Here is a 12182-nt window from a genome sequence, read left to right on the forward strand (position 1 = left end):
GCGAAAGCACATGTTATTAGGTAGTTTTCTTGACAAAAGGTTGCTTGTTTAAAAGAAATTTCAAATTCACTGCATTATTCTTCACATTCAAGATATTAGGTATGAGTTAGTGAGCTTTAGATGCTTTTAGGTTGGTTTAGTTGGCTCAAGACAAAAGCCAGGTCGGCTGCTAAGACAACCTTCTCCAGCTATAGAGCACTGAATTAAATCTTCGTCTTTTTTGCCACAATCCATCACATTTTCACATCCCAATGACTTCTAGCCACATGAGACACTCCTGAATGCTTTTCCATATGCTACCATCTGCAACTACTGAAAAATGGCCTGTTCAACTTCTCTTTTCATTAGGATACTTCAACAGAAAGAAATAAAATTTAAAAAAAAAAAAAGGGGGGGGGGGTAGGCTTGGGGACGGGAAGTCTGTCATAACGGTCTGCTCATTATTAAGCCCCACAATTCCCACATTCAGATGACAATAAGTAGGGAGGGAGAAGAAATTAAGGCTTGAGAAGGAAAAGATAAAGAGAGCAGAGTAGGGGAATGGAGGCAGGTAAGATGAACAAAAAGGCAGCGGCTTTGAGAAGTGTTGTGTGTCATCTAAGTCCTAGTTCAGGAACACTAAGACTTTGGGGCTGTGAGCGTGGATGCGTGCTCACAGCCGTGGCCAAACAGACAGACTCATGTCTAAATCCCCTTAATCAGGGCTGGACCGTTCCTTAAACTGTTTATACCCCCTTCTTTTGTCTACGTGTGCATGTGAAAGTGCGTGAGTAAGCTTCCCAAAGACTTGACTTTAATGGGATTTGTGTAAACAGACCCCACAGCTTCAACCATAGTGTAATTAAAGGTAAAGAAAAGAGGGAAAAGATTGGGGAGGGAAAGGGCCTTTACAGGAGCCTGAGAGGTAAAGGACAGACATGCACTGTGCAACCACAACTACAACGATAACAAGCTGATGATTCGCTTTAATGACAATAATTAACTCCTTAAGTATCTCACGAAGTTTAATGTGAGAAAGAAAAGTTTCAGAGCCCCAACTTAAAATCATACAGTCTCAGTTGATTTAAAACAAGTTATAAAACCAACTTTTCAAGAGTCACCCAGCGTTTTTTTGTGGGCACATCAACTTGCTTCTAGGGCTAGTCTCAGCCATATTAATAATGCTCACAGCCACTACCCATCTCGTCATTTCGCTTCCTAGTTATGCCAGCTGGAGGCATAACCACATCTCATCTGAGCTTTACAGCAGCAGAGCTGACAGAAATACTTGGCCATGTCAGCCAATGTGGCACACAAACACACAGATGGGGATGCTAACAGACACACACACACACACACACACATATATTTGTTCACATATTATCGAATTCCTGACACAAAAAACAACAAAAAACAGAACTGATGTGACAAAGTTGGTGTCTTGGTACAAAGTTTAGATAATATATATATATATATATACTGGCTTCTCACAGATATATATATTTATGCAACCATAATAAAACTTCTTATTCAATGGAACATGGTGCAGAAAAGGAAAAACACTTTACACATGATGTCGTCAAACAGGTCACAAACCAAATTGCCATAGTTTACAATGCAATACTCCAGACTGTGTGTAGCACATGCAGAGTAGCATGACAGCTGAGCAGAGTCAACTAGCTTAGGTAATTCATTGTTAGAAACAATGACTCTGTCATTTTCCTATTTTCAACACAACTCTCTCATACTTTAATAGACCCATTTATCAACATGAGAATTTTTGCTCTCTAAAACCTGGTTCTTGTTGCGCTCTAGCACAAATGCAGATTCTAAGCAGTCTTAAATTTACGGACGTTCTTCTGGACCCTAAAAGTATGCAGTTTTTAAAAAATTACTCATTTAAACTCTCAGCTTGAACCATATTGATATAATAGCAGAATCAGAGTATCAGCATTTACAACCACCAATATGAGAATTTTTTTGTAAAAAGGTAAAGAAGAGATGGGAGAAACACCCACCGGGTGTTATTTTTTTAAGATATTTCTTAATAACTTATTAATAAATATACATGATGATGATATATATGTTAGGAAAAAACAGTTTGTGCTTCATGTCTCTGAGAGAAAAAAAAAAATCAGCTCATATATCAGGTTTTTAAAAATCTCCAAAATATCGGTATCATTCTTAAAAGTCATATATGGGTCAGGCTCGTACCCCGTGCACTCCAGAAAGAAAGCGTTTTATGAAGCATTCACCTCTGATGATGGATTATGCTAACCAGGTATTGGGAGAATTGGTAAAGAGCTTTTGGGCAGATTTGTCAACTCATCCCACACTTTGACTAGGTCAAGAGTTACTTCACTGAACCAAAGCAGCACAATATTAAGCCTTTGGCTTTCCCCTTCAGTGTGTGTTATGAAACTCATGAGCAGCTCATTATTTCATGGTTTGAAAAATGACTTTGTTACAAACTGTCAAGCAGAAACAACTGGAAAAAGAGCAAGTTGACTGGTTTGTTAGAACTGGTTTGGAGTTAGACTAGTATCCTGGAGGAACTGAGTGAGCTCTTCACCTACTTCCTAAATAATAGCTACAAAAGTCCCAGCTCTGCCTAAATGTTTCCATTTCCTGTGCAGAGGACACATCCTAAGGCAGTCAACTAAAGCTTGAAAGACCCAACGCTCCTGACGTCACCTTTGTTTAAAAATTTCAGGAACTTTTCCCATATCTCTACTGTACATTTGAGAAGGGTGGATCAGGGCGGTCTTCAAAGACAACTTCCTCTCCCACCCTACTGAACTACCATTAATTAGTTGCCCTTTCTCTTTTCCTGACAGGCTGTGTAACTGCAAATGCCAAGTGTGACCAATGCCCATTCATTGTCAATACAACAGACTACAATACAAACGAGAGAGAATATGGCACATGCATACATATGTGCTTCTCTTAGTGGGATAATAAAAAGCGATGCTTAAGTGAGACAGCATTTCATGGTCTATTTAGCTGGTGAGGGAGTGTTCCTCCAGTGCGTCTAAATGTAGAGATCAAGCTGAGCAAACTCAAAGTGTGCAAGATGCTTACACTGTACACACACGACTCCTCTCATCGTCTCCTTTTTCCCCTCACCTGCACACACATTTGAGCAAATACAAAGACCCTGAAATTAACGCCGAAATTCCCTACAGCACGCTATAAGGGAGGAAATGAAGTCGTCCCAAGCCATCAGGAGAGAATACAAAAGTAGAAAACGGGTGTGGGCAAAGAGGGTTGTTCAACACCCTGCTGAGAGAGAGGAAATAAACACTTCCATATGCGATCCCTGCCAGAAACACTTGTGCGTGCACGCACACACACACAGTGTCTGGAGTTAATGCAGTGACACAGTGTTGTAAATCTGAGCACAAGAGGTCTAGTTAACAGCTCGCACCTCCATACGAACGGAGGGCGGAATATTTTCTGCTTCCAGAAATTTATAGCTAGTAAGGCCTCGTCCATCACGGGCAGCTCTATGATATAATGAAGCTTGGAAAGAAATACACTGCTCCGAAGCTGTAAGACTGGAGGTTCCTGATTGGTCGGGTAGCAAAATGGCTGGTGAAGAGGAATCCAATTTCTTGTGTGTGTGATTGTGCAGTCACGTGCTGACTGAAAGGAACCCACACACACACACACACACACACACACACACACACACTAACTCCTGCCTGGGGAAACCCGTGAACTCTGGGCCACTGTGCCATTGGTCATGTCCAGAAAACAAACACATTAACAGTCACTTGCATTACAAACACTTCTGAGGATCGTCACTGGCTACACTTCCTAGCATAACACAATTATGATTATCAGTATACACTTCATCCACCCTCAACTTTAAGCCTAAATACAATCCTAGCTGTAGATCATATACAGTATCGTTAAAGCATCCAGCTTAAGTACTAACACCAGCGCGGGCACGACATTAATCTGGTCCCATCTCAAAGCCTCTCTGATGTGATTGTGTGTTCCTATAAGCATGTGTGTATCATCCATAGCTTGTTTGCATATGTGGAGCAGACGGTCATCTTCTTAGGAAGATTAGCCATAAAGAAGTTCCAGGGCTGATCAGCTGGAGAAGTCTTTTTTATAATGTGCATGCTTGCTTTCGAACACAGCACTCTGTCACTGCAGTACATCTGTGTGTGTGCGTGTGTGAGCACTAAACTGCATTGTGACAGAGTCATCAGCTGCTTGTTTCGAAAGGGTGAAGAGTTAAGAGTGCATGTCCATGTTTGTGACAGTCCCTAATTACATAATCCAGTTATTCTCCCACAGCTTCAGTACACACTGAAGTGGACATCCGATGGTTTGGCCTCAGCAGTGGTTCTAAGGGTGTGTCTTCTGCAGTGTGTGTGTGTGTGTGTGTGTGTTTGTTTTGCTTTCTCACCGATACCCAAAGCAAACATAACATAAAAAACTCAGCAGTTGGAGCTGGTTGCAGCTCCTTATCAGCTCAGACTAGAAATGCCCTTGCGTGCTCACAGGTCTGTAGAAAGTCCAGACAACACAGTATTCAGTATTGGAAACCCTACCCCCCCCCCTTTATAGAGCTGGCAGTCAACATGAAAGTCTGAGTGTGTATCAGCGAGCCAAGACAACGAAGCAGTACCTCTCCTCACATCTCGCTTGATTAAAGTGAGAAAATGGCACAAGCTCCGGGTAAAATTAGGTGACTTAGATTTTACAGATGGCCCTTGTTGCCAAGCATATTTTCTCAATTAAGGCTGATTAGGGAGGGGAAACTCCCTGACAGCGTGAATTATTAAAAACTTGAAATGGAGTCTGATCATGTGACGTTGTACAGCAGCGACACCCGACATTCCCAGATGAATGAAGAAAACGAAAAAGGGATTTGGGTGGGGGGGGGGTTCTGATTAGCCCAAAGTGAGAACAGAATCTCCTTCCTATCCTAATAAATCATTACAAACTACAGAGAACGGGTCTGGACTTGTGCAGGTGATTCCCTAGAAAGTGATTAAAAAAACTTGACCAGTTACTTCCTGTTTACAGGAAGGAAAGCTCTTTAAGCCTAACACTCCACAGACATACTGAAAAAACACGGGCACCAATCGCATAGCGAGGCTTCTGCTGCTACAGCTCGACTACATTTGCTTCTTTGCTGGAATCCCAAACATTTTGTTTACGCACGTTTGACAATCCATTTCAGTTTGTTTTTGCTTGTTCACAGCGGCGCCACTGTTGGCATTAATCGGCATGTGATTTCATGGCTTATTTCTATTTAGTTGGTTACTGGGTTCAAGCAGCAGTCACACTGCGAGACAGTCAGGCCTAGAATTTCACCACAAAAAAGAAATCGGGGTGTTAGTCAGCACGTCAGCTGCCATATTTTACCTTTCGACCCCACTTTGGACTGTGTGGGAATACGCAGACTGAGAATGATCGGTTTCTTCTTCTTCTTGTCTCACGCTGTTCTTGTATTACTTAAGGCCTTCTTAAACGAGTCATTTGGACACGAAACAGAAGGGAAAGCATGGGCGTGAACTATAAAAACTTTATTTGAACAGAGACATTGTTAATTCTATAAATAACACTCAACAGCTTAAAATGGCTGCTGTGAAGTCAAGCCAACTGAGTTCTGTGATGTTTTGGAGTCACCAGCAAAGCTACCCGCCCACCTCCAACCTGAACACAGGTATAATTTAGCTGGTAAGTGAAAACAAGACCCTAAAATCTGGCCCAGGAGGCAGAATTAGGCCAGCAAACACTCCAATACAGCTCAATGGATGGCTTTGGAAAGGGAACTTTTGGAGTTTTTGTTTAGTTTCACAGCTTTAATTATTAATAAAGACCTTCCCCGTGGTCACACTGTTGAAATAGCACTTCTTCTTTAAATGTGTAGTTAAACTTCTGTACAGTGGCAGAGAGGGCACTGTCACTGGTCTGACCCGTGTGAGATCAAAAACAGGCTTTATGTGGTCCACAACATAATATCAGTTTGATATCCCTGCATAATTAAATAAATAAATAAAGTACATCATCTGTGCCACAATACAGATGCAACATTTCAAAGAGAAGTTTCTAAATTTAAAGGCCAAAACTTTGACGTCTCACTTCAAACATTACCACTCTCAGTTAATTTGACTTGTTAGCCAAACCTCAGTCTGAAGGGAGGAACTAATCGGTGGAATATGATTGAGCAGCATTTGTTTAAAATGAAAATCTGTTCTCACGCCATTATAAATAAATCTGAGCACCCAGAGGTAGCAGTGGCCTTTAGCATTGTTAAAATAAGGCCTCTGCTCCGCATCTCTAAGAGGACGTTCAGATATTCAGTACTAGATTTCCTTTATAATAAAAGATGTTGCACAACAACAGAGCACCACACCTTAAGAACAGTGCATGATGATGATCGGAGGACTGTCCTGAAATGAATGAGAAAAGCTACACCTTTACCAAAGCAACCTCAGAGCAGACCCACCAGCACAGCCGGAGGCCTTCACAGGTTATCTACATGTGAAGTCGTCCTTGAAAAGAGTTGTTGCTCTTTTGTGCATGTCTAAAAGAAGTCTCTGTGTGTCCCGGGCTGACTCCCGAGCATCCCTTCAGCGGTTTGCGTTGCCACGCTGGGAGCCTGTCAGAGCGGCTCAGTGTCAAACCTCCCAGCCCCGCTGAGTCAAGATGACCATAAACCGAAGGCTAGAGCAGCCACACTGGCCGGATGCTCGCCTTTTTGTAAGGTGCCTGATGTTCCCTTTCCTGTTAGGTGTTAAAAGAAGTGCTCCCTGTCGAGCCTGTTTGAGAAGTCATCAGATAAAGTATAGGAAACAGACACATCTTAAGAAGGCCGAGGCCGGTCTGCCAGACTTTTACATTTAAACTGAGCTGATCTGCTTTATGGGTCTGTTTCACCTGCCCCCCCCCTCCCAAACAGAATCCAACTTACTATAACTGGAACAACCTGAATGAATTTAAAGTAGCACCTCTAAGCATTACTGCTCCTAGTGCTGGGTGTAATTCTCCAGTAGGTTGGAATGTACGCAATATTTTGGACTTCCTTCACCATTTGTGCCTCCTCAACAGCTGGGAAAGTCAGAAAACACAAAGGAAAGCTGAATAAACAACGTGTGTGAAGCCTGTGGGGTTTCCATGTCCCTGAACCAGACAGGTGGCATTCCCTGTTAGGGAGAAAACCAGGCCCGGCTACTTCAACTTAAAAAAGAAAAAGCCATTCACAAATCTGCCAATTAAACGTGACCTTAAACGGTTCCGCAGCTATTAAATGTCACAACTTCCTCAAGTTTTAGTACTCATTGTAAAGTTCTATGGGCTTATTTCAACTGTAGATTAACCTCAATGACTCAAAAGTTTCCATTTAGATGAAGCTGTTTTAAAAAAGAAAGCAAGAAATCAAACTTGGCACAAAATCCGTTAAACGCACACCAATAAAAGCGCAGGAGTTTTGCACCCTCACCTTTTGTCTTACCTTGCCTGACAGTTTTAAACCTGACGGGTCCTTTGCAGTTCTTTATCACGGTGTATATGTCGTACAGGGGTAATCCTGAAATCGAGAGATTCTCCACTTCGAGCAGCAGCTCCCCTTCACTCAGTTTCCCACTTTTGTACACCACCGCATTGTGGTTCAGCGGTCCAATGTAGGCGAACTCTCCGTTCTCCGCGCCGCCACGCAGCGGCACGTTGAGCTCACCCCGGGCATCTTTGGACACGGAGACCTCGTTCACCCTGGAGCTCCAGTGGTTCTTCTTCAGCGCGGGTTTGGACATTGCGAACAGTTCACGAGCCGACGCCAAACCGGCCGGGCTCTGCCACCGGGATGGGAGGGAAACACAGTCACAGCAGTCCCTTTCTCTCTCCTGCTCGTTAAAAAGTAGACTTGTATCCAAGGGAAGCGCAGAAAACTTTCTTTCTCTCCCACAGAAACATGAGCGCCTCTGACAGTACAGGTCCCGAATCAAGCCATTCCTGCCTGCCCTGAAATCACTCCTTGCTGTGCGGTTATTCTTCTCATCACTTTTCTTAACATCCCCTCCGGTTTAATCCTCCTTTACCGTTGTCATCCTACATCTGCCACGCTCCCACTCACGGCTCGCGTCCACTTCTTAAATCCTCTCGGTTGTTTTTAAAACTCACTTTTAAAGGTTTTCCTTCCTCTCTTCCGGCTAAAAGAGACTACACTCCTCCTCTGTCCGTATCCACAGAGCTCACTTTATCCGCGGTCGACTGCGTCCAGAACTCCTTTAGCCAGGTACGTCGCTCTGGTGCGTGGAGCTGAAAATCATTCCCACTCTGGTGCTGGGGATGTGTTGCTGTCCGTGCTGCGTTCAGGTGCTGTCGGATTTTTATGCGTTCACGAAGAGGTCAAGTGAATAACCTGTGCGAACTCTTCACTCGTTCACAAGCCACAGATACTACAGGTTATTTCCCAGTGTTTCAGCTTGGTTGTGGTTTGAAATTTACATTCAACTTATATGTAATTATGGTGGCACTTATATAAATATGGCAGAGTGTGTGTAATGCTCTGTAGTAATAATGTTCGACACCTTTAAATCACAAGTGTAACCTAACGTAGCGCCTAAAATTGACACTTCACTGAGGCCTCAAGCACGCGACTTAAATAATTGATCATCAGGCACAAACTGACAAAATTACCCTTCACGTGTTTTCTTCAAAGCCCTCTCTGCGTGATTTACAATATTAGTATTTGCAGTATCAACATGGTCACGGTGAGTTGAAGCGCTGTCAAAATAACTTCGAGCACCGAATGTCAGACTCCACAAAAGATATTTGAACGCAGCGCTACAAAGAGCGCATGCGTGCTGCTTTGGGGAGAAAGAGGTTTTGGCTTTCCCTAAATTAGAGCCTGGTGTCAGTTTGTTTATTTCAGTCGGTTCAAATTAAATTAAAGTGCGCTTGTTGGTAAAATTATAGAATGTGCAGTATCCATCGAGCTTTGATATAATGAATCTGACTGAAATGCTTATTTCCTAACTTAGTGAGTCAGGGGTTAACCATGTGATCATACATACGTCTGGAATTCTTGTATTTCAGGTTAGACAGGTGTCACACCATGTTTTAATGTTTGGCTGAAACCTCCCCTCTCTGCTTATGCAATCTCTTTACGCCTGAGACGGTACTATTTACATACTTAGTTGTATCCCTAGCTACTGTTTTTGTTAAACACAAATACTTGTTGGCAACCACATCTAAGACTCTGAGAGATGCTTAAAAATAATGATGGAGATGGACATATATAGATAGACTGCCTAATGGAATCACATGTGCCGGGCTTCTCACCTTGGGAGCAGCAGATGAACTTTTTTTTTTCCAATCTAAAAATAACAGTAAAGCACTCTTAGTCCCAGCAGATAAAAAAGAAAGAAAGAAAGAAAGAAAACTAGTGGCCTGGATGGAACGGGGAAATAGTAAATGCACTTATATAGCTTAAACTGTAGCTTTCCCTCATCTTCATCCATTATTAGCTGCTCATACATGAAATGCATGATTAATATTTGTTCAGTTCAGTGCAGGTCAGTTTCCAGGGGAAATTCACTTTGCAAGCAAGTGATGAACAACAAACATTAATATGGAAAAAGTACTTAAAACACGACACAGGGCCCAAGTGTCATGAATTACGAATGCCTTCATTCATCCACAGTGCACCATTAAACTAAACAGCCCTAACATTGCATTGCTAACTACGCCATAAAAAATGCATTAACCAGAGGTAAGCTATTATGTAGTACAAGAAACAAAAAGTTTGTCCTTTTCCTGAGAGACACACTTATTCTTTTAGTGGTGGTGATGAACTTAGAATAGGAGAGGATAGAGGATAGCACTTCTTCTTTTGTCTTCCATTTGACCGTCTTCTTCAGTTTTTTTAAGAACACACTACACACTGCTGACAAAACACTGGTTCAACCCTTTAGCCCAATGTTAAACGGCTTAACAAACAAACAAAAAAACTTTCCCCTGGAAAGGGTCAGGTACAATGACTGAACTGAACATGAGGGAAAAGCAGCTGATGTACAGAGAAAAACTTTGAAAGACCTGCAGAAAGATTAGAGACCTGTTGTTCAAGACCGCATTAGAAATAATACAAAAATGTCTGGCTCCTTTGAAGCAAACTATAAGAAATGAGGGCTCACTAAAGACATCTGCAAAGTACAATGTATAGCCTAATTTTGTTTAATCCACCAGGCACAGTGTCTTTGGATAAAAGGAGTATTAATTCAAGAAAACATCCCTGACCGGGCACAGAAAGCAGGTGATTGGTTGGCCCGTTGGCCTCCAGGAAAATGGAGTAGGGTTGGTTCATGGAAGTTCTATTCACAACGTCAGGGTTAACTCTGAGATCATATCTGCCTGAAGTCCAGTAAGAAGAAGGATGCTAAAGGGTTAAAAGAAGTTTAAGTGGTGGTGACTGGGTTTACGTGTTTGTGTCTGCATGTGTATATGTGCCAGTAACTTCTAATGTGACCTCCGTGAGGGTCAGCCAGCTCCTCTGCCAGCTTCCTGTCATACAGTGTCACCCAAATCAGATCGACAGAGGCAGACACAGTGCCACGGGCCCAAAATTTCCTATTCCCTTTCCACACATCCATCACTCTGTATATGTCAACATCTTCTTCCTTTTGCAGCATCTCTATATTTGACTGCCACGTTCTCTCTGCCTTTCACTCGCTCGCAAACACGAACAAGCCACAAACCATTGGTGGCATCACAGTCATTGTTTCGGTATCCCTACGCAGTCAGACAGCCATTCTCACGTTTGTCATTTTGCAACCATGCATTATAAGTTCTATAACACGTCCAGTTTCACACATGTAACACAAACCTGCTGATTATGTGCAGATTCTGTGGAGTTATTTATAAAAGTTATTACCTTGTCACTGAGAGCTCTCATTAAAACAGCACTTGCGTACGCTCGCACTCGGCCGTTGTGCCCCCTTGTTATGACAGCATTTAAAGAAGAAGACACAGATAAGAATGGTTTGCGTGTCATAAACTATTATTAGCCACCGTATTCATTCACTCTGCGTGATGAGCTTAGCGATACCGCTGACAAGTAACGGCAGCTCGCGCTTAATGGCCAACAGTAATAAAGCACCCTTCAGATTTGACAGCTGTGCTCAGATGACTTTGGGACCGCTCTGTGGCAGACCTCCGCTATTAGTAGCTTTCATCGTGTGCACAGCGGCCGAGCCACCCATCACTTGTGATTTTAAGTTGTGTAATGTGACACATGCATCGTGGACACGGAGGCTGCCCCTGTTGTAATTCAGCAGAAGTTTCAATCCCAGATGATTGCATAATGTAGGCAGAAACAATGTAAGTCTTTGGATAGAACTTTGAAACAAAACCAGCAATAAAAGGTGACGGATTAGCAAGTAAGAGGAGGAAAGTTGGTGTCATATCGCTGTTGTTTATATCTCTATTAACATTAACAAGCAGGAGAGAAAGAGAGAAAAAAGTGCTTTAACTTAACAATGGCCGCCACAGCTGTAGAAACAGAGTGGAGTGTATAATCTGACGGGGCCCACCACGCCACCTTTCAACACATTCCTTCCTGGAAGCGGCTTCTCTTCTCTGGTACATCTCGTACCTCAAAGCTTCCTTCCATTTGGAAATTTCCAACAGCTTTCCCTCTGACATTCAACATCTCAATCTTTAATGATTTTGCTATCTTTGCACACTTTGTGTATGTGAATTAACTCCATATAAATATTTAACAGAACTCCACATTTCTTTTTAATCCTTAGGATCTCTAATGGGTTAGCATGATCTCACAATCCTAAGTCTGTAAAGTTTTTTCGAACCCGTTTTCTGTTTTGAGGGATGAATTCATCTGTGCACCTACCTCTATGCCAGAGGTGGGGGAGCTCCAGGCCTCAAGGGCCGGTGTCCTGCAGGTTTTAGATGTGTCCTTGATCCAACAGCTGATTTAAATGGCTAAATTACCTCCTCAACATGTCTTGAAGTTCTCCAGAGGCCTGGTAATGGACTAATCATTTGATTCAGGTGTGTTGACAAAGGGTGATATCTAAAACCTGCGGGACACCAGCCCTTGAGGCCTGGAGTTCCCCACCCCTGATATATGCCAAGAGGAAGAAATTGAGGTTCGGGGGATGGAAACCTAGCAGCACATGCTTGTGTATATCCGAGCTGATGTCGTACTGATGTACAAGTTT

General features: G+C 42.7%; 1 protein-coding gene across 36 annotated transcripts in view; it reads right to left on the reverse strand.

Moving 5' to 3' along the window:
• magi1b (membrane associated guanylate kinase, WW and PDZ domain containing 1b) overlaps positions 1 to 8314 on the reverse strand; it is a 135577-nt gene extending 127263 nt beyond the window's left edge. For 24 of the 36 annotated variants that reach the window (XM_019358696.2, XM_025907426.1, XM_019358717.2 and 21 more), the window contains exon 1: positions 7448 to 8312. In XM_019358696.2, the coding sequence (XP_019214241.1) occupies positions 7448 to 7757 (310 nt within the window). In that variant the 5' untranslated portion in view covers positions 7758 to 8312. Of the gene's footprint in view, positions 1 to 7447 lie in introns of all 36 variants that reach the window. The other 12 variants (XM_019358702.2, XM_019358693.2, XM_019358694.2 and 9 more) reach the window with 5 other exon arrangements.
• Between the last annotated feature and the right edge of the window lie 3868 nt (positions 8315 to 12182).

Source organism: Oreochromis niloticus, linkage group LG5, assembly GCF_001858045.2.
Source record: "Oreochromis niloticus isolate F11D_XX linkage group LG5, O_niloticus_UMD_NMBU, whole genome shotgun sequence".
Lineage (NCBI taxonomy): Eukaryota > Metazoa > Chordata > Actinopteri > Cichliformes > Cichlidae > Oreochromis > Oreochromis niloticus.